This window comes from Betta splendens, chromosome 4 (assembly GCF_900634795.4).
Source record: "Betta splendens chromosome 4, fBetSpl5.4, whole genome shotgun sequence".
Classification (NCBI taxonomy): Eukaryota; Metazoa; Chordata; class Actinopteri; order Anabantiformes; family Osphronemidae; genus Betta; species Betta splendens.
Genome location: NC_040884.2, coordinates 14876200 through 14904175, shown reverse-complemented (window position 1 = coordinate 14904175; position 27976 = coordinate 14876200). Strand labels below are relative to the sequence as shown.

The 27976-nt window shown below is 44.4% G+C and overlaps 1 protein-coding gene and 1 long non-coding RNA gene across 8 annotated transcripts; one reads left to right on the top strand and one right to left on the bottom strand.

Moving 5' to 3' along the window:
- Positions 1-21: 21 nt before the first annotated feature.
- Positions 22-27912, bottom strand: phldb2b (pleckstrin homology-like domain, family B, member 2b). Of its 7 annotated transcripts, XM_029147489.3 has the most exons (26): positions 27626-27912; positions 23485-23541; positions 23268-23391; positions 22205-22303; positions 21937-22020; positions 16160-16279; positions 14001-14185; positions 12590-13738; positions 9918-10292; positions 9626-9787; positions 9379-9516; positions 8272-8400; positions 7314-7469; positions 6957-7067; positions 6772-6846; positions 6509-6646; positions 6074-6220; positions 5750-5950; positions 5451-5594; positions 5191-5290; positions 4141-4291; positions 2272-2362; positions 1996-2142; positions 1502-1721; positions 1331-1416; positions 22-1249 (listed from the first exon to the last, which is right to left on the bottom strand). In XM_029147489.3, exons 1-26 carry the CDS (start codon positions 27656-27658, stop codon positions 1109-1111), a joined length of 4563 nt encoding a protein of 1520 aa, XP_029003322.1. In that variant the 5' UTR covers positions 27659-27912; the 3' UTR covers positions 22-1108. The 7 variants fall into 7 exon arrangements, with proteins under 7 accessions (XP_029003322.1, XP_029003323.1, XP_029003324.1 ...); XM_029147490.3 differs by lacking the exon at positions 8272-8400; XM_029147491.3 differs by lacking the exon at positions 6509-6646 and having other exon boundaries at positions 27626-27911.
- On the top strand, positions 19968-26564 carry LOC114853743 (uncharacterized). Its single transcript, XR_003785627.3, has 4 exons — positions 19968-20091; positions 22244-22365; positions 23278-23417; positions 26426-26564. It is a non-coding gene; the product is annotated as an uncharacterized LOC114853743 (long non-coding RNA).
- Positions 27913-27976: the final 64 nt, after the last annotated feature.

The window sequence follows — 27976 nt, the reverse complement described above, 5'->3', positions numbered from 1 at the left end:
TAAGTTACTGAAACAAGGCTGTTGCACAAAATAGATGTTTTGTTTATTTTTGCAGAAATATAAAAAAATAGTTACATGCATTGGTACAGTCATAAATACAACAGGAAATACTTGGGAAGCAAACAATGTAAAGCTCCTTTAGGTGAAAACACAAACTAGTGGTAATAAAAGCAATGTAATGAAAGCTAATGGACCAAAGCAGCACACACTCAGTGAGGCTTCAATACTACACCTCTGATCTGTGTACATGTACCATAGAGCCAGCTTCAAAAGGCAACTTCATCCTACAAAGTTATGTTTATGCCAAATTTCTCCATTGGCACTTTGCATATCAATACATATAGTCCTTGAAATACAGGAAACATACATGTCAAAATCCTGCCAAATATGATAAAAGGCACAAAGAAGAATAGATACACGATGATAATGGATCATGAGACAACAATAACTACAACAAAATGTACAAATATGACAATTTATAGCATATAAAGAGTTATTATTGTTAAAAAAGAAATCACCTGACACCAAAAAACGTTTTAAGTATAGAATTACTCTCTGATGATTACTAATTCATTCAACAAGTGACTGCTAATCCTCATGTTGACTATATAGTTACACCACAAATGTATAAAAGGCGTGACCTTATATTAGTCATTCACCGTGGAAAAATAGCACCTTGGAGCTACGTCTGAAGTTCAGGACAGACACAAAAAGCACTTCTTTAGCACAAATGTTTATATCTTCAAACATGCTCATGTGATTCCTGAGTAAGCCACGATAATAGTTTATGAACCTAAATCAACAATGAACAGCTCATCATATTCTACTATATTCACGTGTATCGGTTGTTAAGTATGAACTGGTCTAATAAGGATTATATCATACATCAAACAATCTAACAAACAAGTGAAGGAGAAATGTTGTGTGTTCGTCCATGACACATTTTAATCTCTTAGGGCATAACTGAACCCAACATAAGGCACTGTGTTGAACACTAGCATAGTTCATTTCTCCTGAAAGTTATTATGGACGATTTCAAAGTCCAACAAATACAAAAATAGAACACCACAGAAGAGGTGTGTTGTAGCGTGCTGCCGTCATCCCTTTGCTACACCATGAACTGGGTGTATCCCTCTGCGCCTGTGACGATCACGTCCATCCAGATCCTCATGGCCTCAGGGGACGGAGCGACCATGTAGTAGACGCGGTCATGAGTTTTTACACTGAAGGTCAGCGAGGGGTTTGGACTCTGGGGGACGGAAGCAGAAGGTAAAGATGATGTTGTATCCGACCCGTACACACATACACACAAAGAAGCATGTGTGCAAACCTTGTGCGCGTTCTTCAAATGATCATAATATACTTCCTCAATTGCTTGGAAGTAAATGACTCCTTTCAGCTTGGCTTCATGCTTGTCTAAAGACGACAATAAAGAAGGAAATACATAAATATATGAATCAATCCCATATATCATCACAGGCATTGGTGTCTTCCGTCTCACCTGCATAGTAAGACAGAGTGCGTCTGTTGCGGTCAAAGACAAACCAGCGTTTCTTCCACGTCTTGATTTTGCCTCCCATCTTGATCAAGTAGCCTCGACACGTTTTCTCAGAGATGGACAAGTGGAAGCACGTGTCTGTGTTGTGGCCTGCTGACTCAATGTGAGCCCGCAGGTCGAAGTCGTCCTTCCTCACTGGAAGGTACCGTGTCAGCGGCCGGGACTAGGGGGAAAAAAAAGACAGAGTGACTGGGCTTATTAAAAAGAAGTGTTTCAGAAAATGAAGTATTTAGAATTTCCTTTGTGTTCCACAACTCATAGATAAATTTATTATTAGATTCTTTCGTCTGCTTCCAGAAATTGCAGGCGCGGGGAAGAGAGCGAAGGTTGATTGGTGAAGCTTATATTCAGTCAGCATGTAACTGAAACCATGCAAGAGGGGGAGCTGCATACACACAGTAAACAGCTCCCCCGTGTGTCCTCTCTTTCTATCCTACCTGTGCCCTCTGTTTCTCTCGCAGTTTCACCTCCCGGTCGATGAGTTTCTGCCGTCTGCTCGTCTCATCCTGTAGCTTCTTCTCCAGCTCCTCCCTCCTCCTCCTCTCCTCATCGAGCGCCTGCTTTCGCATTTCCATCTCTTGTTCCTAATACATTATTTTGTCAGACAGCAACAACTAGATATGGTAAACAAAGCACTGCCACAAGTGGTGTCAGCCTGCTGAATCTCATGCTCCAACATGAACAAGAGATTGTGATGAGGACTGTGTAATGACCTTGTACTCAAGCAGGCGGTTCTTCTCGGCCTGGGCCTCTCTCAGCAGACGTTCCATCTCCTCCAGCTTGGCCACGTTGGACGTGCTTGCACTGGACAAAACCAAAACACACACGAGAAAAAAGGTTAGAAAAAATATAAATAAGTTCTAAAACAGCCGCAACAAAGAAAAAGTAAATGCTGAGCTCACAGAGTCCTACAGTATACCATTTCAATTTCCCGCCTAAAGGCTCCGTCCCTTGATTACTCTATGTTTATCCAAGCTCGGGTGTTTAATCAAAAGGGGAAGGTTATTAGAAATAAATGTCCAGATGTAAAGGCTATGAAAGTTTGGACAACAGGCATAGTTTGCTCCAAGTCTTTCAAATTTACAATGGTCTACACATGACAAGAATTCCTAACTAACATCAGAGGGATGTGTGTGTGTGTGTGTGTGTGTGTGTGTGTGTGTGTGTGTGTGTGTGTGTGTGTGTGTGTGTGTGTGTGTGTGTGTCTTGTCATGTTGAACAGCATTTTCCCCTTGGTCGGTTTTAAGCTCAAACACAGACACAGACACAGATTGTGTCTTATCCAGAGCCAACAGGAAATTGATACCCAGTGTTGATCTGCGATGATGTCATAACATTGTTAAGATGAATGGCATACATTAGACTCGGTGTAAACAAGAGTGAGAGAGTGAGTGAGCGGGCGGGCACGAGAGAGAGAGAGAGAGAGAGAGAGAGAAAAGCAACAAAAAAATGTAAAAAAGGGAGGAACCAGAAGTGATGAAGGAACAAGAAAAAAAATCCAATTTGTTTCAGTGTTTCCACTTTGATGTTATGTCAGCACCATGAATAGATCACACTCTACATCCTGCCAGTATTAGCTGACATTTATTATTAAAGGCTATTAGTTTAACCAGCTGTGCTGGTAATTATTATTTAGAAAAAAAAAAAGAAATTACTTGAAATGACTAACGACTTATATTGCATGAACAATAATCCAGTGCATCTTGAGTGTCATTATAAGAGCTTTAATCCCCTTGCCATAGTCTTACCTCCGAAAATGAGATGAGGTCACACTCATACTGACCCAGTCCGGTTTAAATCTAACGCTTCAAGCAGGAGAACTTGTATTCCCAAAAGGTCGAGAGCATCACTTCTACCATGAAACTACTTGTTTGCCAAGAACTGATCCAGGTTCCACCACACGTATTCCAATCCAGCCTATACTGGAACAACACAATCCACCCGGAGCCATACTGAGATTCATACTGAGAAACAACCCGCGCCAAGAACACTATAAATACAGAAGGGTCAATCTGCAAATGATTTGCAACTCTGCAAAGTCAGTGCAGAACAAAGAGCAAACCATTCAGAGCAGGGAGGGGGTGGCGACAAAAGACAGATGCGTCCAACATGAAAAGCAGAAAGGAGAGCAAGCACACTTGGTTTAGTCCAGACGGGGAGCGGGAGCCCCAAACGCTCCTCCACACTCGTGCCGGTTCGCTCAGTTAATCGAAACCCGAGGAGCTTCACCGTAAACATGCACAGAACCCGCTTTCCGCCTTCTGTAACCTGACTCCAGCAATTTTAAATGAAGCTCCCCTCAAACCATAACGTACACTTCTACAGATCCTATTCTCCAAGGAGGGACCGTGAAAGGCGGCAAATCTCTCCACACACTTTTCTCATTAACTGCATTCTAGTCATTCTTTGTCCTCCTATTATTTACTTTACTTATTGTTAGTTTTTCTTCCAACTTGCAACTTTAATTTTCACAATGATACAATAGTGGTAATTCATATACGGCAGATCAAAAACTACTTTTAATAATATCCACAGACATGCATGTGTGAAAATACACAAATAAATATGCCTATCAAACACACCTGGAGATGTTGTCTGGTGAGCAGGCTGAGATGCTGGTTTCAATAGAGTCGGTACTATCCAGACTCATTGTGTCGAAGGCCTGGTTGTCACGATACCCAAACGCATCGAGGTAAATGTTTGTTTGGGAAGATGCTCGGGGTGTGGATTGACCTGAAAGGCATGCAAGCAAACACAAAAAGACAACTTTAGGAACATTACTTACACGTCACTTGTCTGTATGTGCAGCAACTGTAGTACCCGACTGTGTCACATCCTCTGGGACAGCGCTTTGCCCAGATGGCTTGAATTCTGAATCACAATGCCCCGCCACTGTAAAGTGTGCAAGCACAGCCAACACCTTAATAGTGCAACTGCTCTAATCAAAGTGTGTGCAAATAGTGGAGCTACGAATGAAGCCCTAGAAGGAATGAGGACAAAATTACAAGCAAAGATACTTTGAAGATAGACTAACCCAGCCTCCGAATACAGGAAGGAACACATACCATCTGCCCAGTGCAGCAGAACCAACCCTCTGATGAGCTGATCAAGGGTCCAAAAGGACAAAAAAAGACCCAGGGCTCAGATTGTATCAGTAAAATGACACAGCATCCAAAAACTATTGCAGAACATGAATACATTTTATGAACAAATCCCACTCGTTTGCATTTTCAAAAGCTTGTGCTAGTGGAATTTGTTGGGTTTTCTATAAAAAGGTTTTAAACCTTAATTTGTAAAACACAATTTGCATCAAACACTAGAGCAACAAGCAACAAGAGTAAAAATCTGGTAGGTGATGAGAATTGATGACTGTTTCATAATTGACCAGACTTTGTCCTTCGTATACACTACGCTTGACACCACTTCATGGAGCAGCCTTCCTTCACTTACATTCCTATCTCCTCTGACAGATAAACAAAAGAGGAGCACACCCACACAAACCTCTCAGGAATACTGTCACCATACAAGTTGGATTTCCATGTGACTGTGAGACTGTATGTAAAAAAACAAAACATCTGAATCATGGAGTCGTGTGAAGTAAAGCACACATTCATTTGCATTTGTACATGTACCTTTATGTGGACGGCGAGAATCTGTTTCCTTGTTGGATAAGGAGAACATTCTTGGCAGAATGCTGCCACAACTTGTGCTCTGTACCAGGGGCTGGTGGGCCTGTTGAGCAATAAGAGGAGGCAACATTTTAAGTTAATCAAAAACCTCTGGTTCCCATTTTTTAAAGTATAAAAGGAATTGTTTTAAAGAGAGTAAATTCTGTAGTTGTCGATGTTTAAAAAATGGCCATGTGTACAAATAGATCCACATTTGTGTGTACCTTGGTGGGGAAGCTGCGTCCAAGTGTTGCACATGTGAACTGGGGTGTCATAATAGGAGCGGTTTTCTTCCTGGGTAATGTGTCACTGACATGGGACCCAAATTCTCTGTCAGACCTCTTCCTTTCCTCCAACAATCGGAAATGCTGGTAAACACAGTACAATTATGTGTCATTGGTCATAAAGGTTTATCAGGTATGATAAGAAACCAGGTAGGTAAGGGTGCAGCAGGTTTTTCATGACAATAAACTGGTCATGACACAAAATCGCTGGCGGTGTGATACACAGACACACACATTACCTGCCTGTGTCGATGGTGGTGTTTTTTGACAGGGAGGGGAGGTGGGGGAGAGTCAGGTATGGGGGAGGGGTATCGATATGACACCATGTTCTCTGGCCAATGCACAGAGGGCGTTTTGGGGAGGGGACGAGGCTTTAGATTGGAGGAGGGAGAGGAGGAAGAAGAAAAGTGGCAAACGCCAGGACAGGAGGAGTAACAGAGCTTAAAAAAGAAAAAAGAAACAGAGTCAAGAAACTGAAATAGTGTAAAAGAGAAAAGAGGGAAAGAACATAATTCACCGTATAATAAACTTCAAGGCTTTTATACCACCACACACACACACACCTCATCCACTGGTAGATTGGGGGTGTCATCTTCAGGGGAGGAATTGGCCTTGGACTCGGGAGAGGCATTGGCCAGAGTGGGGAGAAGTTTAGGGTCCCCCCCAAGCTGTGAGTAAAGCTCATTGATTTCACTGACTGTGACATAGCCCTGGAAAGTATCAGGTGGAGAAATAGGAGAGATAAGGGGTGAGGGAGAAGCATGAAGTGCTGAGTCAGCCATATTAAAATGCTTTAACAAACATTAGTTTTAAGAATGATGCAGAATTTAGCGGCAAAAAACAGAGGTCCTTGTCAATAAGAAACATGGTTATTTAAGTTCAAGGTTAACATGAGTGAACAAGTCAACACACAATTAAACAAGGTTATATCAGAAGTAAAGGATTATTGAGCATGCAGTTATTAAACAATCTAGATCACTGTGCAAAACAAAAATTACCTCAACGTTCTTGAGGAAAATAGAGGAAATCAAGTACGAGAGGGTACACAGGTTGACTGAAGGACTGAAGGCGGCAGAAGTGGTGTCATGGCAATGATCACTTAAAGACTGACACACATCAGCCAGAGAGGCTGTGCCCTGGCCAGCAGAGAGGGAGACCCCAACCAAGAAGAATGATGAAATGATGAGGCTTCAGTGGACTCTGAAAGTGTCCAAAGAGGACGACAGCTCTCATGCGGCCTCCTGTTATCAGTCCATCCTACCTCTCTTAGAGTGAAAGCCCGGCCACCGGTGAGGTCAGCGTACTTCTTTTCCAGTGAGGCGAGGTTTTCTTTCTCCTACAAATATAAGAAAAAGAAGAAAAATTTTAAATGGGAACATAATAAAATTAACATCTTATTTATTTAGAGAGAAGCCCTAAAAATTGGAAATGTGGTTATTCTCATACCCTTTGCAGCATCAACTCAAGGTTGGTCCTCTCTTTCAAAAAGCTCTCCTTCTCTCGCTGTGCCTGCTGGGTAATCTGTGCTGCCTGCTTCTTCAGAGTTAGGACTCGCTCCTGAAGGAAAAGGACAACAAGTTCAGAACCGATACCTTGCTCATCTATGAAGAATATGACAGATGACATGTGTAACACAGAATGTCACCACCTATTAGGCGGCGCACAGCTATATATATATAATTTAAACATTATTTTCAAGGTACGCCAATTAAAGTGGATTAGTTTCACAACATATTACTGCAGTTTTTTCATAAATAAAAACCTGTAATGTATACTTTTTTTATCCACACTTAGTTCTTTTACCTTTCGTGTGACCATGCTTCGCTGATAATCAGCGATATCCCGGAGAAGCTGCTGTGTATAAGTCTCTTTCTCCTCATCCAGCCTGCTCTCCTTTTCCAGCTGCTGAAACTCCAGGTCCTCAAAACGCTTTGTCTCTGTCTCAAGCGTCTCACAATCCTGACAGGCAGACACAAAAATAACGCACATGACAATTGGCAAGACAAATATATACACACAGTGCAGAGACATAAGAAAGACATTGTGCCCAACACAAAAACTTGAAAGGGGCGTTTAGGCTGATGATCTGGAGTCATACACACCATTTGAACCACTTTAAGACGAACAAAAATACACAAGGAATCATGACTCAAAAAGCACCTTCTCATCACAAACCACCCTGACAGATACAAAGCCAGACACTCAGACCACTAACTCATGAATTGTCATGCAGATCAATGAATAATCGGTGTCTTGGTTAACGTGCAACATGTAACACACAGTAAGCATACCCATGAATACAGCTCATTTGAAAGTGCTGTCTCTTCAACAAATGTGTAAACAAACAGAGTACCCACAAGCTTTTGACCATACATCAGTGCATTTCTCCAAAAGCTCAACAGTTTCTTAAAGCTATTACCTTTCTTTTATAGCTTTACAATAGAACAAAGTGATGTGTACACAAATAAACCCGAAAATTCAGAGAGGAGAAAAACTATGCAAATCAAGCAGGATGAGTGGAAGAAGAGACGTTAGCTCACGTAACAAAGATGCATGCATTCTTACATGCAGGTTCAAGCAGGAGAGCAGCCCATATCTTTGAAGTCATGTCAACACCTGTGCATACTGTCTGAGAACCAATATGTGCACATATTGTATACTGCGGTTATATCTGCTTCAGTTCAAATGTTGGTTGGGTATTGTCTTCAAATGTATGTTATGTGTGTTGTAGGGATGAGGCTGTTCGTGTGTGTGTACTGACCCTGGCTAGCTGCTCCTGCAGGGGCTCCTTGGTGGCCTCAGGGCAGCTGTCCAGCTGGGAGCGCTGCTCACACACAATCTGAGCCAACCTCTCTACTCTGTCCCTCTCTGCCTGCAGCAACTCACTCGCCTGGCACGCATGCACGCAGACACACACACACACGCACAGGCGTGTACACGTTTGTTCATGTGTACATATAAATACACCGCACGCACACGCGCACACACGTGCACACACGCGCGCACACACACGCGCACAGGACAGAGAGGATGGCAGCGTTAGTTGGAGTGGGGAAACACAGTTAGTTACTATGACAACCAGGTCAGCAAGATCAGCCTAGAGGCGGGGGGGGGGGGGGTAAAATCTGCAAAAGGGATGGTGAAGTAGGGAGCGATTGAGTAAATATTAATGCAGGAGGGTGGAATGAATAGCATCATGGCCTATATCTCCTAATATGTTTGAATGGTAATGACTGATGAGAAGATGATGTATAGAATGGATCAGCAGAAGGTTACCATTAAATGATCCTCCACAAGTGCCACATCATACAAAAGGTGCCCAAAGCATCTCTGGACTTTTCCTACTCAGAGTTTGGAGACACAGGTTTTGATCATGGAGTGTAGCCAATCAGTCTCTTTGCCATAGGTGCCAGATGTCCTGTTTACTGGCCGCTTACTGGTAGTGTTGTTGTGCAGCAGTGTGTGTAAGGATGTGATGACGTGACCGCTACATCCTGGAGAGTATTAGCAGATTTATATTTGGACCACAGACAGCATGAGAAGGATTAACGCCTAACCGGTGGTCACATGACCCCTCTGCACACTACAGCCTCCAGGTGTATGTAGTTCACACCACAAGCACATCTACATCTCAGAAAGCAAACTGCACAGTCCTGGTCACATGTTTTAACCAGAAGGCGGCTTCAGAATCAAGTTTCTTTCATTTGCCCGAAAATATTTATGAATCTTTACATTAATCTCACAAACAATTAGCAGAAAGACCATCAGACCTTACTCTTTGGATTAACGCATTCAAGTGTAAAGTGTCAGTCATTGAAATATCAACCAGTCGCGTACTGTTCCCCTGTACACTTTGCTTGTCAAATACCTTTTCCTTTTCTTGTTGGGACTTTGTCTCCAGGTCAGCAATTTTGCTGTGAAGAGCTTCCAGAGCATCCTTTTCCTGCTGGAGAGCAGCCACCTCTGACTCCTGCTCAGCCTCCACCAGAGCTCGCTCAACCTCCACCTTGGGTAAATGCAAAATAACGGTTGTTTGATTTACACCTGTTAACGTCTATTAACAGTAACACTTTATAACGCGGTTATTTATCCTCCTGCTCTTTCAATCGCTCTACCTCTTGGGCAGATTCTTCTATTTGATTGTCCAGGTCTTTGATTTTCCGCTCTAGCTCCTCCATGTTGTTCAGCACCTGGATCCTCTCCTCCTCAACACATCTTACTTCTTCCTCAGAAGGCCTTACATTCTGTCCTTGCTGACAAGATGCATCATCTAGAGCCTGGTAAAGAAAGGTATTACTTAAAACATCAGCATTATTATAAATCATACCATTCTATATCATTGTATTCACAAAAATCACATGGATAAAATGTTAATGAACACTTGAAATAGCTATTTATCTCTCGTACCTCTTTAGTCCTCTGTGCACGAGCAGAAGGTGAAGGTGCAAAGCCTCCCAGACTAATGGCAGGTGATTCTGCCCTGCTGTCTTTATGTCCACTTCTGTACCTCTGTTGTACCTGTAGGTCATCGTCATAGTACCCGTTCTCGGACCCAGGGGAGGTTATGTGTCCATTCCCTGTTGTTTCAATGGTCAACGAGTCCGAAAAGACAGAGGTCAAGTCATCATCATCGTCATTCACTTGGAGCTTCTCAAGTTCTTGGTTGATCTTCTGCAAGTCTGCCACGGCTGAGGCGGGACTAGTAGTCATGGCACCTCCATCCCGCTCAGCCTTGCCCAGCTCTGAGCACAGAGATAAGATCGTTTCTAGGCGCTGTCGCTCCTGAAAAGCACAACAGTAGACAGAGTCAAGAAACGGACATTATGCTGCATGTAGTGTTATTTCTCTTGGCAATTCATACAGAAACCCACAAGTTTTCACCAATTGAGCCAACTGACTCAAAAGACACAGCAGTCCGAGTGTGCAAATACTAAACTAGCAAATAATAAAAATGTTAAATTCTGTAATGTTGTTAAGTTAAAAGATGCACCTGACCATTATGTCCTATACAAGTGATAGAATCCCAATGCTCAGGTTACCTGTGGAAGCATTGCAGAAGCTGGTAAAAAAGGTCCTTGTTTAGTCCAAAAAGCAGTCAGTGAAATACTATCCTAATGTATAAAGTATATACACACACACTACGGTTTACTGTATCTAGAAAAGGAAAGAATCCTGTTGTACGAGGCTGTAGTGTCTAAGCACTCTTTAAGAGAGGACCTTTCTGAAGTAAGAAGTTCATGAGCAACACAGGAAGCCTCGACATACAATATTAGAGGGGGAAGAATGACGGTAAAACAGGAAGGTGGGATAGGAGTGAGTGAGTGAGTGAGTGAGTAAGTGAGTGAGTGAGTGAGCGGGTAAGATAATAAGAAGGTTGACAGCTGTCAGCAATGATACAACGGAAGCGTGCACGGGAATAAGCCAGGACTCCAAACATAGAAATGCTCCTGTGTGTATCACTACTAAGGAAACATAAGACTTTACAGGGAACTGTGCTCTAGGAAGGAATCTGAATCATGTGACGCTATGATGGTGAAATTCCTGACAGTTGTCTGCCTGTTTAAGGATATTAGGAGAGACTGGTTAAAATGTATTTGGTCTAACGTGAAGACTAAGATAAAACCTTTTGGCAATTCAACAAAGCAAACTGGTGAGTGGTGTTATAATGTGACACTTGTATGCACATGGGAATGAACACACACACCCCGTAACAGTGTGTAATTTGAACTGGGTGCTGAGGCAAAACAAGCCAGCATGGGTTTGTCACCTTGTTCTCCTAAAATGGCCACGAGCCGCTTTGTCTGTTACTCTCTACATGACAGCTGATTACCACAGTGCTCCAGAGGGCAAGACCAACAACAAGGACAGTGACGAGTGATGACAGCAGGACGAAACGGAAGGAAAGTTAACACGAGGAAACTAATTAACAAGGACATTATGAGCTGATGCTTTGGACTATTGCAGAAAGAATATAGTTAAAATATTTAGCATTTTTAAATAACAGTTTTTCAAATCTTTCTAATAGCATTGGAAATCCTTTTTCCCCTCCTGATCTTGACTTTATTACTCATTAATTCTTGGCTACTCTATGGGACAAATAAAGTTTTGAATTAAAAGATGTGAGTACACAAAATAAATTTCGCTTAATTACCACTAGAGGGCGGAAGAGGCTAAAACACTAGGGCTGCTTTGTTTTAACCCACAGACACCTGATCAGAATTTCCAATATAAATTAAATTTCATCAGTTACTTAGAACATACTATTCAATGCATAACAATAATACATATTTTATAATAACTTGATAATTAATTATAAAAAACCTGACCAGCAATCAATTCAACAATGCTGCATTGCTGAATACTTCGAGCTTGTCAAAGGGCAAAGCCCAAACTGACTTTGGTGTGAGCAGGAGACAAGGGTTCACAATATGTGTCATTGAGTAAAATATTGTAGGACTGGTCCCCACCACGCTTGTGAACCTCAGTTTGGTTTGTACAGCAGCCAGAAATGTATTTCCTACAGTTAGAGAGACATCATTCTGCATTAGATTGCCGGGGCCGTGTAAAAGGAGGAGGGAAGGGGAAAGGAGCAGTGTGAGGAGTCCACTTGTCATATGTTCAACATCAGTGTTTATCCACCTGCTACACTACATTGCTACCCTCTAATCTTCATGATTTCACTAACCCACATCTGACCGATGTGTTCTGTGGTTCCTTAGCGGTTCGAACCGCTCTGGGCACTTCTCCAGATGACTGACATAAACACACACACACAATCCAAGTGCAGGGTTAAGAATAGTCCTGCTACTATGGGGTAAGTCCCAGAGGCATCTGTGAGTGGTGAACCTCTGTGTGTATGTGAGTTATGCCTATTGGCTCTGATTCAGTTTGATGAAATAAACACATTAATTAGGGTCAATGGTAAAGAAAACTGTCTTTTAAGGTCACTGTGGGATATATTACATTTTATATCTATCAAAAGATCAAAAATCAGTCAAATGATTGGCCATTTGATCTATCTTACAGTGGAATGTGTGGGAAACATGATTATCTCTTAACATGGAAAAAAAAAATCTTACCAGTCTTTCCACCTCCTGCTCACGAAGTCTCTCCTCCTTTTGGCGCTGGTGGTAGTCTGTCAGTTCCTCTTTCCCACTCAGTGAGCTAATGCTGCCCCTTCGTTCCCTGAACCCCCCTGGTGGTGTCACCCCTGCCTTTCCAAATGACTGCCTTCTCTCACCCAAGCCAAACCCAGGTTCCACGCCTGCTTTCCCAAAGGAAGATCTTTCTCCTGAGGTACCACTGAGTTCCACGTTTACACCTTGTCTCTCCCTCTCTGCCCCAGACGGCTCCAACCCCGCTAGCCCATGGCTGACCCCTCGCTCTGTGGCTGGAGGGCTGGAGCTCGCAGAGCTGATCGAGCCAACTGAGCTGGTGGAGGTCAAGCTGAGTTTTTTTGCCACGCGGGGTGATGAGGAGCCCTCGGCTCTAGCTGGAATAGTCACATCTGGGGGGGTGATTGTTGAGGAGACTGAGGTCATGTTTTTAGGGGAAGAGAGGGAGATAGAAACAACACTTTCCACCTCAGTTGTGTTCTGGCTTACAGTCCTTGAGGTTTGCTGCCTGGCACTACTCGAGATGTGGTTGAGTTCAGGACTGGTACCCTGGCTGTTGTTGATGTTATAGTCTTTGCTAAATTTGTAACTCCCAGCAGTGTCGGTTTTCCGTGGGGGCAGCGTTGACAAGGTTAGCCCTCCATTGTTATCCCGGGGTGATGGGGACGGACAGAGGCGTGGCAGCGAGCGGCTCTGTGCCGCTGCCATCACCCCGCTCAGCGAGCCTGCGGAGTATTTCCTGGTTCGGCTGCTCTGCGATGTCTCTTGGATTCCAAAGCTGCGCCGTCCAAGACGGGGGCTTGAGGGCATGCTGGTGGTGCCGCCGGTCGATGGGATGCGAGACGACGAGGGAGGAAGGGAGAGGAGAAAGCTGTCACTACCTGCAACCGAGGTTGAAGAGCCTCCGCCGTTCCACGTGGACAGCAGCGGAGAGGAGCCCTGAATGTTTAGCCGCCGGCCATCACCAAAGCTGTCCTGGCTGCGACCAACTGAGGTGCGGGTAGAGGGGTCAGATCGCCGCCCAGGAGCAGGTTTGCCATAAAATCGCCTTGCCTGTTCTTGATAGGCTGATGAGGATGTGGTAGGACTCGTGATAGGTGTGGTGGGAGGTGACTGAGAGAAAGATAGGAGAAAAGACAGAGCACTTGATAAAACTGAAAACTACTGACTTGAATAATTTCATAAATATTCTATAAATGTGATGTGAATATAGTCTGATTATGTTGTTCATGCATTTAAGGAGTAATTTATAGTTACTCCAGCTTAGCCTAAAACAAAGACTCAAGGCCAACCACATTAAATTCACCTGATTTGGTAAAGCGTGCTGCAGACAGTTGGATAAGAACCCTTGTTCTCAAGTCAAGCGATTACTGACCTCTGTCACACTGAAGTAGGAGGGGTTAGCGTTCCCGTTGGCTCTCAGGCTGTTCTCCAGGGCAATTTTCTTGCGTTGCAGGGTGTCCATCAATTCTCGGAGCTCAGAGGCTGATCGCATGCCCCTAGCACTGCTGGTACCACCCACCACTGAATGGCTGTAGTCACTGCTAAACTTCAGGTAGTCTGGATGGGGAGAAAACACACAACACATTTAGGCGCACTCGTCTATAATTAATTTTAACAAACGAGCACTGTGACAAAACCTCTGTTAAGCAGGATTTAGTGTTACATTTCAAAAAAGAAAAAAATAATTATGCAGATTTATACACATGCATCAACATTAAAAATAATGAGCCAAAAAGAGGGGAGAAAAAGAACCATAAATCATATCAGAAAAAGCTGAGACAAGTTATATGTATACCTAAAGCTGCAGTTATTCATAAACTAAGCCTTTGTCAGAACAGACCCAGCCCAAACAATCCACAAGAACCCCTCAGAACAGGAGTAGGCACACATGTTCATACAAACCGATCCATCTGATCCAAGACAAACAGTAAAACGCCAATGAGAGTCCAGTTACTCAGCGTAAGAGTTTGGGAAATGAAAAAGACCGCAAAATATTCTGGAACACCCTTGAGGCCCCCCCGTGCTTCCTAAAGCCTTTATTTAAAGCTGTTTCAGCAGTGAGGTGATCATTTTCCTAACCTCAGCTGGGTCTGATTTGACTTCTCTCCTGCTAAATTTAACTAAGAAATGGCCAAAGCCATTTTTACTCTGTAAAATGTTGCTGTGATGGCAGAACATTTGATTGAGAACTCTGGGCTATGTTCACGTTTCAGGCCTCTGAGCTCCAAGTCCCAGTTTGGGTCACATGTACCCTCTGTGAACTCAGCTGAGCTTTATGCAACAGACAATGTTTTAACATGAGCGATAGAGCCCCAGTTACCTCATTCATAGGTATGTCCACTAAATTTTAAATGTCCTCATCTCCCACGGCCTTTTCCAACAACCCATGAATATTTATACTGGCATGTCAGGCTCCTTATACCACGAAGTAGAAAAGGAACCACACATACTCCCACCTGGCAGCACCTTTTAGGCAACACTTCAAATACAGCATGGAATAGATCAAAGAATCCATTAGACCAAAGAGAGAAAATGATATGAATTTGGTTTGTTTACTACACAAAACGTGGGTATAAGTTGAGACATATCCTTTGGAGAAAGTAATACGTTGGCCGCCTGTTCATTTCGTTTAAATTCATCTGTGGTTTTATGTGGAAAAAAGTTGTTACAGTGTTCAAGCTTAGACCACCCACTGTTTAACTGCCACACACACCCACACAAAACTATCCTACAAATGATGAATGTGGCTCCTTATGAGAAAAGCGCTTAAACAAGTGCATTCCTTACATACATATGGTTTAGCATCAACTCGTGCTAAAGACGCTGTCAATATCCAACTACTATTTTGTTGCAAGAGGATCTTAAGTATGTAAAACTACTCTTTATAGCCGAATACAAGCCTGCGTGAGAAAATGTCAAAACCTGACATGGTGGAGAGAAATGGGGCAGAAAATGAAGGACATGAGAAGATCTAGAAACACTGTGCGCATACACACACACTTGCAGGGTGTTTGCCTCCTTACATGGGCAGAATAACACTGCAGGCCTGGTGCGCTTCAACTCTCCTATATGTCCAGCTGATGCTTGGTCTAGTATTCTGCACTACTTGTGTCTTTGTGTCCCAGTGTGAATACTGCGAATGTGGAAATAACAGGAAAGATTTACTGTTATTACTCCCCTGTAATAACAGTTTTGCCCATGGTGAACGTGAGACGGGTGCAAGTCATTTTTCTGCAAACATCAGAGAAACTGAGAGAAAGAGGAGCACATTCCTTGTGTCTAAGAGCTTAGGAAGCGAGCAGTGCACCACTTATGGCACATAAATCCAGCTCCCAGCGCCTCCATTAATCACTGAGCAGGGTCCACCGTCACCATGGTGGTAGAGGTACCATATGACAAGGAGATTGCAGGAGTTTTGGTTGTGTGTGAAAGTATGTGTGTGTGTTTGGTAAAGACATACGAGAGGCCTGCCCCCACCCTTGGCTACACACACACACACACACACACACACACACGCACACACACACGTACCTGTGTTGTAGGCCAAAGCGGACACGGGGCTCTTCTGTGGAATCATGCTCTTCATTCTGCTCGCTTCTGCTGGATGGTTAAACCGGAAGAAGTAGGATTTACCCAGACACAGTGAATAACCTGAGGAGACAATTCAAAATAGAACGTAAGAAGCCCACATTTACTGAGACAATGGGCAACAAATCTACAGCTAAGTAGAGAGAAACTCATTGCTCAGACGTTCAAGTAAATCTTGGCACTGAATTAGTGGGATGCAGGATTCAGTAAAACAGACTTTTAGACATTTTAAGTACCAGCATACATGGTGCTCCATATAAGAAGGAACAGTCAATATGTGCTGCTTTAACCCTGGGTTACTGTATATATTCACAGTCAGACACACGTGTGGGCACAGTCAGCCATCCCAGACCACAGTGTTTGCTCTGGCCATCAATTAGGTTTAGAGGGCCAGGTATTAAACAAGATGTCAGGGTCACAGCCTTAGTAATACACACAGCCTGCCACAGCTGTCCAAATACTTCAGGAGGGAAGAGAGAAAGAAATGCAGGGGAAACTTAAAAAGGCGGAGGAACGGCACTGAAGAAATTCGACTAGTTTAACAGAGAATTTCAAGGAAAGAGTCACATCATCTCGTTTTGTTTCACTCGCATGCAATCTCCTCTGCTCTGTTGGCTCATTTGACCTCCATCCCCGAGGGCAGATAAGCACCACAGACAACCCCCACAACGTTAGGATGTGTGTGAAAGGCTAAAGTACCTCCGTGATAGCTCTGTTACAGTTACGTCACATTTTTTGGCGTCTAGATTCAGACACAACCGAGACAGAGAGGAAGAGAGTGGAAAAAGACTCAATGGAAAAACACCCCCCCCCCCCATCTGTATTTCGCCCTTTTATTTCTTACTCCCTAACTAACGTCCAGTTCCACGAATACCTTTACCAAAAACATTGTATTAATAAGCTAACTTGAGATTACGGTTTAGCTGGGAGAGGTCATACCTGTGTAAACATTGTCTCAGAGCAGAACATGTTTGCCTGCTAAAGTGCAGCTTGCTCAGCACAGAGGGAGACCGGACTGCAACGCTGAGGTGGAGCGAACACCAGCCGCGTAAAAAGAGTGCGAGAAATGTTTAGTCTGCACAGCTGGTCTGGACAAAAACACACTCTCACAGGTTTGGATGTAAAACTGTGAGGAAGGAAGAGAGTCCGTATGTGTGTGTGTGTGAGTGTAAAACACACACGTCAGCTACTGTAGCGCGAGGGCAATCTGATAATAGGTGAGTTTCACGGCCAGACATGACTAATGTGTGTGCGCGTCTCCAAATGATGCCTGCTGTGTGTATCCGAGTGCCTTGTTGCAGTGTCGGCCTAATGACTCACATAAAGGCACACAGGCACACACATGCAGAGCCAGCAGTCGCCTCTTGTAAAAATCTAATTTCCGACACTCCATAGTCACAACATGTGCCAGCTCTTAAGTGGAGGGTAAACTGTGGTGCCCCGATTTGTTCACAGCCCCCCGCGACCCTCCTCTTTCTAACAAATACTGCCCCGCTCACCCTCTCCTCCTTCCCGTACTTAGCATAAACAAATACTGGCTATTTGTTAGTGCCACAGTGCTTTGAAAACCTGTTGATTCAATCATTTCAATTCCTCTCATTCTGTCAGACAAACGTCTCTATACCCCCTGCTCCTAAAAGGCACGTACGGCATCACACAGCATCCTCTGCATCCAATCACAAAACCACATCAACGCATTTAATCTCGTTCGGCACAAAATTGAGTCGGCCCCCACAAAGCAAGCTCAAAGACCCCCACCCCAACATATACGCATATAAGGACAGACCAACAACTTCAAATTAGTCTGTATATACATTTACAGGATCATTTAAAGTCTGTAATCTACAAAGTCAGACCTCAGAGTCTTTGAGGACACAGATGTAGGAGCTGTATCACGTCTGGAGCCAATTTTTGTTCCCATGTAGATCTGAGTGAACCAAACTACACTCTCACCGCAATGTTATGGGAGGGGAAACTCAAAACTGTTTCTCTATTTGGTTAACACAAGTGAAAGAACTGCCAAATGTGTACCATTATGCTACGAGGAAAAATAAACCAACTGCAAAGGTCCCATGTCCATCATGTGCTTGAGACTTGGTTTCCCACTAATTGCGGAGGTTGGATGTGCAGTGGTAATCAAACATTTCAAAGTGCAGTCAGAAGTAACATTCATTCATACGTACAAATTACTCAAAAAACCTTGTCCTCGATTCGTGTTTTGATCCGTACTTTAAACAATGTGCATTGTATTGCACCGGGGTTGAATTTACCCATTTACAAATAGTTGCATTCACACATCAGTCCCAGTGGGAGTGTAGATTGCCCTCAAAACCACAAATTAAGCACCTCTGGGGCAAAAGGGTCCAGCAGTAAAATTATAAAAAACAGCCTGGTCTTTCTCAAGGGAGTCGGTGCAGATTAGTTCACTTAAGTAAACACACACACACACACACTGAGAAGCAGCTAAGTAATCAGGCTCCTCACCAGCTCTGTATCTACTCTGCTCTATTTCAAATCGCAACCTATCTCGCTTATCTTAATTGAGGGCTGCAGGCCTGGAGACAATCACAACTCTATTAAATCAACAAGTCCCTGAGAATGATATGTAACCACGAACGAATAACAAATTATTCATGCAATATTGGACTTATATTATAAAACTACTACTACTACTACTACTACTACTTAAAAGTCCAGATGGGCCAAAGTGATGGAGTGAGGAGATAGATTGGTGAAGACGCCCCCATCCAGAACAATGAGGCAGGTTTTGTCTTAAGGTGTCGGGTTTGTAGCCGTGGGCTATCGCTCTTTATCACGTGAAATCACACTAGTCTGTGAACTTGGCCACTGATCCATGCGCTCAAGACACGCACATCACGCTCGTTCAACCAAAACGCGTTAGTAACTAGTAACACGCTACGAGCAACAGGCTGTGATGGAATACAACCACTGGCCTGTGGTCGCACCCGTTTACGCCTCTATCTCTGCCGTGAGGCTGTGCGCGATTCAGAAAGCCCAGAATTCAGACAACAGCTTTAAGCACAAGTCTTTCCATTGTTCTGAGGCGGCAGATGGTCCAGGTCAGAGAGGCGTCTGGTGTAAAGGCAAAATCAATAAGATCAGCTGCGGAGCCGTCGCCAGTCGCTCAGGCTTGAACCGCACGCAGGTCAATGATCCAAACAAATGGATTGATTGGTGACACTGCGCTGAACGTTCAAAAGGCGCACGTGAGTCTGCACAGAAAACCGTGGCGTCATAAGTGACGCACTGGTCTGAAGGTGAATCAGGCAACGCGTGATAAAGTGAATGAGCTCATTAAGCAAACACCGCGCACGGACACACACACGCAAAAAAGCAAAAAGCAACGCTTTCGTGTAGAGTAATACAGTAGGAGTAGACAAAAGCACAGCATGAATACGGTGAAGTGCGTCAGAGCCTCGTAAAAACGGTTGTAAAATAAGCTAACAGATGGATATACGTTACAAACCTTTAGACTCCCAGTCGGGGGGCGTTGTCACGACAAATAACTATGTTATTAATTCTGTCAGCGCATTATAACAAAAAAAACGACTTAATGTAGGAACAGATGAGGAAGACTATATATCCACTCGACCGTTGCTGTGTGCCTCCCTCCCGAGAGATGCGACTCCTCCTCGCCCGCCTCGACTCCGTTTGGAAGAAAGTTCAGCTCAGTGATTTACCATCCGCGAGCGCGAGCACCGGGCCGTACCAACTGCCCGAGCCACGGGGGGGGGGGGGGGGCGCCCACGGGGTTTAAGACACGGAATCCCCCCGGAACACAGCCGAGAGACGCGGGCTCGCGACAGCAATTTAATAACACCCCAGAGAGCAGCCAAGAAAAAAAAAGCACAAATGTAAGTGGTTGAAATATATTTACCGGAGAAGCTAAATATTTCGGCACCCCTACCTGTAGTTTGGAGGTTTAGAGGCCATTAGACAGAGAGGTATTTGGCAAACGCCCCCTCCAAATTTCCTTTGTCTACCTGCCTATTTTCGTTTTTTTTAACTTAAAACACATTAAGCCATTGTTAACTCAAACAACCCGGGCTATAAACAAATGAACCGTATTTAAAATATATTTTAGGGGGAGCTGTGCCCAACAGGTTGGATTTCTGCTACCGTCTTTCTGATGGTTTGTTAAGTGTGGACTTTTGAATACACAATAAACCTGCTGACGACTGGAGTGTGCAGATTGTGTATGTCTGTGTGCCCACAGTAAACGAAGAGAGAGCAAGGGTTGTCTGGCACCACTGCTTTGTTTAGCAGCTGGATTTGCATTTGCCTCAGACCACTGAATGCTGGGAGATTGAGTTTTACACTCAATCTCAATCAAGTTTCATCTGTCTATTTGTTAAACTTATTAATGATGAGGATATGAAGATATTCCTAGATACAACATGCAAAAAACAGAAAGCAGTAGCCTTAATGGGTGTTTATCTTTGTTGTTTTTGCCACACAATGGATTTTATTATAGTTTGGCATTTTTTATTCACATGCTTTCCAGCTGTCCCAGAGAGTTAAGAGAGAAGCTGATGTGAATCCAAATTATACTCTGAGTTCCCAAATACAGAACAGATTACTTCCTAAACATAGCTAATCATCTCCAGACCACTCTACTATTCATAAGCGCGTGTTTGTGTGTGCGGTTGGACTAACTCAATCCAGAGCATCTGCCACCAGTAAGTGCTCCTTCTCCCTCTAGAATAGAGATTCTCACTGTCCTCCTGCATCATTTTTCAAACCATGGCCCTTTGATTTCCTCTTTTCAAGTCCTTTTCTCCACAACTGCTACATTACAACGCCCCATCCCTATACGTGCATTAATGTGTGTAACAGGTAGATAGACCTGTCAATATTTAACTTAATATGGTCAGGCCACAGTGCATGTAAAGGACAAGCATGTGGGAAGGGTAGGTAACAGCAGGCAAACTGTAAGATACAGAGATCTACAACTAGGATAATCTAAGGGGTTAGAATGAGAGAAAGAGAGGACAAATGATTAAAAGATAAACATATCAGGATTATGGGAGACAAAAAACAGACACACGTGAGTAAGTAAACAGAAAGATAAGGAGAGATAAGTCAAAATGCCTGTGTGCTTGTGCATGTGTGTACATTTTTTCTGTTTTCTAGATTTTTAAGAGTAGACGTGCTGGAAGCTGTGACTCATTGTAGCAGCTTGCAATTACAAACCACAAAGAATTAAACTGAACCAGAGCATTACATCATTCAAAACACATACATCAATTTAAAAACGCACACGGGCCTATACATGATGTGCAAACACGCACACACACAGTTGTGTTTCTCATGATTTGATAGCAAAAATATGGTTTATGGTCCCCACGTCAAAGGAAAACGCGCACACGCGCACACACGCACGCACGCACACACGCACACACGCGCACACGCGCACACACGCACACACACAGCAACCTGTTTCATTTAGACTGTCAGCACAACGTTAACTGTGCACACATGGCTCAGCCAAGTTAACCAAACCACAAACTAACATTCTCACACATACACAAGCATTACCCAACGCTATCAACTTAGTCCTTATGCAGTACTGCCCTTAACCACTGGGTGGCGATATGTTAAAGATGAAGTTAACTGGAAGCCATATGTTTGTGTGTGTGTGTGTGTGTGTGTGTGTGTGTGTGTGTGTGTGTGTGTGTGTGTGTGTGTGTGTGTCTTACCCTGGGTGAGTGGTGTGGGCACAGTGACCTGGACTCCATCCAGACTGCACAGGTGACCACATGGGTCCAGGGTCACCACTCCTCCTGATATATTGATATGAGGAGACAGTCATGGTTGCATATGACTGTAACCAGTTACTATACATTACAATTCAGGTCTATGTCATAAACTGCTTGATCCATTTCTCTCTAGAAGCATTTACTTTGAGGGTTTAGAGCAATAAATGAAATGTCACAGCAGCATCAAATATTATAGAGGTAATTCAACCTTCATTTATGATGAGGCAATGCTCTGCTTCTATTCCAGGCCCCTGGATAGTGATGTCTTGGGGAATGGGCGCATCTTCTCGGCCTATGCGGGTCACTCCTGGAACAGTGACAAACAACAGATGCGACCGCTTGGAATACACGTGTGAAACTGATGCCCAAGTATATAGGAGTACAAGCCTGTTTAAAAAGAGCAGCGCTGTGTTATGAATGTGAATTTTTTTCTCTTTTTCATTGTGTGCAAGAAAAATGGAGCCTCAGTCTTCCTAAAAGGGCTTGTTCGCATTGCTGGCATTCCTCCCTGAAAAGGAAAGGCATGCCAACCCGGTGATAGTGAAAGGGTTCGGCAACAAACGCGGATAAAATGGGAATAAAATGTCAAAATCCTGGTCACGCCATCACAATGAGCCCACTGGTGTATTGTACTAGTTTCTTAAAGAGAGACATCCTGGTGCATGCACTATGGCTCACACCACCCACACTCTTGGATTAATCCATCCATTTACAGGCCTGTAGCAGTTTTCAGTGAACTGTTCTCATGGCAAACGAAGGACACAAAACAAAAAGTGTCTCTGTCTCGCTGCATGAGCAACATAATGAGATCTTTGTAACATGGCCGCTCTCCCAGCGTACGAGTCCACGCTGTTTTCCCGTTAACACAGATACTTGCTATGATAATACTATTTACCCCGTTAGTTAAATTTTACTACTTAGAGTAATATCTGCAGTCAGTGCAGTAATGTCGTCCATGTCTGTGCCCCCTCCATCGTGTGTTTGACCAGCTAGACAGAATAGTAATGAGGCAGGGGCACCTGTGGCTTGCTGAACTGGTGCATGTATGCGTGAGTGTAGGAGAACATGGAGGCGACTGATTGAACCATTGTAACACAGCTAGAGATGCCTCATGAGAGGCCCGACTAAAAATAGGCCATCATTACATCATCAGCAGGAAAACTGTGCGTGTGTGGACACACAGGAAGGTTTTATGACTGCAGTGCAACATGTGGGCCAATTGATGCTGACATATTACTATACACACGTGTGTGTGCGTGTGTGTGTTTTACCTTCTTTCAGGGGCAGCAGGGTAATGGCCACGCTCAGCCTCCCACTGCCCAGACTGACCAGATGAGGCGTAGCCGTCTGGACCTTCAGCCCTTTCCCGGTGTCGATCAGGTCCAGGGGTGGAGACTGCAGGCATCCGTCAGATTGGAGGGGTCAGGCTTATACAGAGTTAGCCTTGTGTGTGTGTGTGTGTGTGTGTGTATGTGTATGTGCGCATACCTTGGGTTCTACTGGAGACATGTGATCGGACTCTGCTTGGAACATCATCTCTGACTTCTGCAGGAAAAATGGACAGAAAGTGGTTTATGCAGCATTAAAGCAACGTCAACAGCTATCATGATCCATGGGAACCCGTCCATGGATCACGCACACACACGCACGCACGCACGCACGCACGCACACACACACACAAACGAATGAGTAAAGACCGAAGCAGACATGATTACAGCTTACAGGAATCTCCTCTTTTCACCTTCTGCCCGTCTTCCTCTACTTAGCTTCTCCTCAGCTACCCCCCCCCCCCCCCAGCCCCTTTGTTCCCCCGTCCTGCATGCCCTCCCTGTTCTCACCCAGCAGTTTTGCCTTCACAGTGTCCCTCTTCGCTCTTTCCCCTCTATTTCCTCCAACCGACGGCAGAGGAAGCTCGAATCGCAGTCAGTCCTAGACACTTCCACGAATTCAGCCCCAGCTTCCTTCCTTCAGCTCTTTTTTATTATTGCGTGAACATTCGAGGACCTACATTCCACTCGCTCCTTGCCGCCCTCGCTTGTGTAGACAAAGCAAACACACCGTGTGTAATGGCAACATCATTTGGACAAGTGTTAACCAGAGCAGACCTCCTTCATTCACCACAAACTCCATTCCTTCTCATTGTGCCTTTGCTGCCCCCCCCCCCCCCCCCTTTCACCTGGTGTGCTCCAGCCTGTGCAGGTCACGACAAGTCTTTGTCCCTGTTGTGCGCCAGTAAAAGCAGATCAGTGAGGTGTGTCAACACCCGCCTTTAGGTTTCCAGACTGCAGCTGTGGCGTCCTGGGGTTCCCCTGAATCTTTGATCAGAAAACACCGGGCTTAATTCTGTTTTTCAGGGACCCGTCTCAGACCGACCCGGATGCTCTGGGCTCGTGTAGATGTGGACAGTAACACCAGCAGTTTCCTATAGTTTTCTAATTAAGTGGGTCATGAAATCTGATCTGATCTGATCTTCACCAAAGTTGATAAAACAAAAGCACGCTCATTATCGTTCATGTTTATATGAAGCGATGGTGGAACAGTTAGCATCGGCTGATAGCAGCAAACTGGATGGGACCTGCCCAGCATTCAGGACGGTTCAGAACAGAACTGCTTTAGCTCCTACTGTTGGGCTGAGACCTGTGTGAATAATTGTATCAGTTTGAGGTTTTGGTTCCAAATGGAAAAGTAATGACACCTTTCAACCCTTCAACCGATGGGTCGCAAACTGAGACAAATCTTCTCCTGCAAAATTAAGAAAACAAACATCTTTCTTCTGATGATGTGATATATTTAGAATATGTTCCTGGAAGTATGTAATTAATTAGAAGGTATGAGGCGCAGTGAGGGGGGAAAGTCAAACAGTGTAAACATTTCATTCCAACTTAACTCCTGAAATGGAATTATATTGAACTCTTGGAAAGTTTACAAAAGGTGCATTTTTTCCTTTTATGGGAATTTTAGCCAAAAGGAAAATATCTTAAATATGCAGCTGTGACCTACTTTGAATAATAACCTTAATTCTTGATTTGGCAAACTTAACCAGCGCACTGAATAACTGATGCCCAGCTCTTGCAACTTTATAAACGAAACGCACAAGAACAAAAATGGGTGAGAAGAGTCCGCACGCGCACGCGCACACACGCGCGCACACACACACGCGCGCACACGCGCGCGCGCGCACACACACACACACACACACACACACACACACACACACACACACACACACACACACACACACACACACACACACACACACACACACACACACACACACACACACACTCTTTGATCCCATCTGTAAAACAGCTGAGGCCCAGTTTACTCTTCATCTGGAGACAGAGGCTGAACCGGAGGGAAGGGGTGAAGAGAACGCCGCGGTGGCGGACGAGGAGAAAGTGATGGAGGATCGACCACTCGTAAAACTACAAGGAAAGCTCCCACATTCTTGATCTCCATGTTTTATTCTCATCCTCCGCTTCCATCATCTCCTTTGTATTTCCTCCCCATCTGTTTCAGTTCCACTCAGTTCAACAGTGCTGCAGCCTCGTTCATGTGCATTCTCACAACCGCAGCAGCTCAAAGCCCATTGTTCCAAAGTCTCTGATCTGGACCATCTCACGTCTTGAGCACTAGTTGGAATAGTTAGGTTACTTACGCGTGTGAGCACTTCTCTCCAATAAAAATAAATACAGCGGAGCGAATGTGCTCAACGGTGCAGACAGGGTATTTTTCATCTACCTCCAAAAATTACCGCTTTGCTGTCGGCTGCTGCAATAAGCAGTTTTCCAAATTCAAACACTGGGGAACAATGCAATAGAGTTAAAACTGTTCTAAAATGGTTGATCTGAGTCAACAACAGGAACAACAGAACACAGAGAGCAACGCGTGTGTCCTGTGTTGACACTGAATGCTCTAGCCGATTCTGATGATGATTCCAGGCAGACGTCCACACTAAACGTCTCCACAGAGTATTTGTCCAAAGTCTCGGCCTTTCTTCTCTACACCAGCGGCTGGGCTTGTGTGCGTTTGCACTTTACTGCCGACATAAATGTGTTTTATTTGTGCTGAATTCATCTTTTCCATCTACTGCATGAGTGACGTGGCCGGACTCTGACTGAAATTAGTCCAAACCAGTGGTTTATGAAGAACAAAGAATATGAAGCATGTCATTTGAGATATTTACCAAAATAAATTTAAGTCGTACCCTGATGATTTTTTCAGGGGCTGAGTTTAGCCCACAGGTTTGGAGTAGATTCGTCCTATTCCCTTTTTGTTGTCTGGGCCTTTGCTCAGCTCCCTTCTGGTTTCCAGTCCTGTGCCTTATCTCTAACCCACCAGCTTTGTCTTGCCTGTTTCTCAGCGTTGCCTACTTCTGCCTCTATCTGTCCTTATCACAATCTCTCTCCATCCCTCTGTTTCTCACCAGCATCTCCTCCCCTCGCATTCCGGCGATACGCTCTTCTCCTCCCACCTGACAAAGCCAGCATTGTATCACAGATGCTGTTTAATATGGAGTCTTTCTCCTTGTGCCCCTCGTACAGAGCAGCGGCCTCACAGCAGTAAAAGCAGTCATCTCATAATACAGTACAATAAAATTGCCTTAAACGAGACTCTGTCCTGTGTTTTTGTTTCTGATTGTGTTATGTTTTAGTTGGATTTGCGTTTCCAAACCAAAAAAAAACACAACCTCACCTCGAACCCCTGCTACAACATTACATCTCGCCACTGGCTCCACAGTTCCCAATCGAACTTTTAATTCATTTAGGGAAAAAAAACACACATCCTCCCAGGACATTTTCCCATTGTTATTGCAGCTGACTCAGAGGTGGAGGAAATCAAACTTGAATTTCTGCAGTGGGCGTGTGTGTCTTTGGAAAAGCCCAGATTACCTTAACGGAAATGGGGAGAAGATAGAGCGGTGTTTGGTTTTCCAAGGGGCCGGATATGACAGAGAGACGAGAGGGGACAGAAGAGGAGCCTATGACCCTCATCATACTCTGACCCATATGGTCCAATGGAGTGTGCTGGAAAGGTAGACTTTGAGATAAAGACTTTAAGATTACAGATAAGACGAAGGAAAATAGGTTTTTAAAAACACATTCTAAAAAATCCAGAAAAGCGATCAAAGGTGGATTTAAGAAACATAACTGTGCCCATCGCCTGATACCCAACGGATGCTGTTCAGCATACACAAGATGCAAAGCTGTGCTGTTGATTAGTTTACATTTATCATCCTAGTGATGGAATATTTAGGTACCAGCTGATGTGATAATGTGAGAGACTGAGTTGGTATCGTGAGTGTTGCTTTTAGTATCACGCCAACATGAATGGTTCTGTATGCGTGAGACGATCCGCCTCGTCTGACTCCTTCCTACAGGTCTGTTCACCTTTTCTACCGGGGACGTTTAACCAGCAGTTACTCCAGAAACAAACCGGACGTTTGCCGTTTCCCATTTGCTGAAATGAAAACCTGCAGTTAAAGCCGGATGGGATTTGGCTTTAGCTGTTAAACAGCTCACTTAAGAAACGCACACGGCCGTGGATTAAACATCGGCGGCTGCTAAAACGGCATCAAGGGCTTTTCCAAAAAGTTCAATTCTGCATCGAAAAAGGGAAGTGCTCTCACCAGAACCGAAGCGGGACCCGCCACTTCTGGCATTTGGCAGAAACCGATCCAATCACGCTGCTGCTCCAAACCCCCTAAATGCGCCGCCCGACTGGACTCCCGAGACTGTGGTCGGTGGCTCTTACGCACGGGCGCCTATCTCCTCCGCGTCTCCTTCAGCCCCCCCCCCTCCCTGAAGAGACGTCCGAGGAAAAGGCTCGTGCTCCTCGGTCACAGTCGCGCACTCCGAACGCAGTGCGCACGTAAACGTGAAAAAGCCGGCGGCTGCAGCCAATTGCGACCCTTGTAGGAATGTAGCAGCAGCTGGAAGGGGGAGTCTCTCTCTCTCTCTCTCTCTCTCTCTCTCTCTCC

Coding starts and splice junctions, on each gene's coding strand:
- phldb2b (XM_029147489.3), bottom strand. CDS start 27,658: ATGCCAGAAGTGGCGGGTCCCGCTTCGGTTCTG. Junction 23,542..27,625: donor CGGGTCCCGCTTCGGTTCTG/GTGAGAGCACTT, acceptor TTTTTCCTGCAG/AAGTCAGAGATGATGTTCCA. Junction 9,517..9,625: donor TAGAAGAATCTGCCCAAGAG/GTAGAGCGATTG, acceptor CATTTACCCAAG/GTGGAGGTTGAGCGAGCTCT.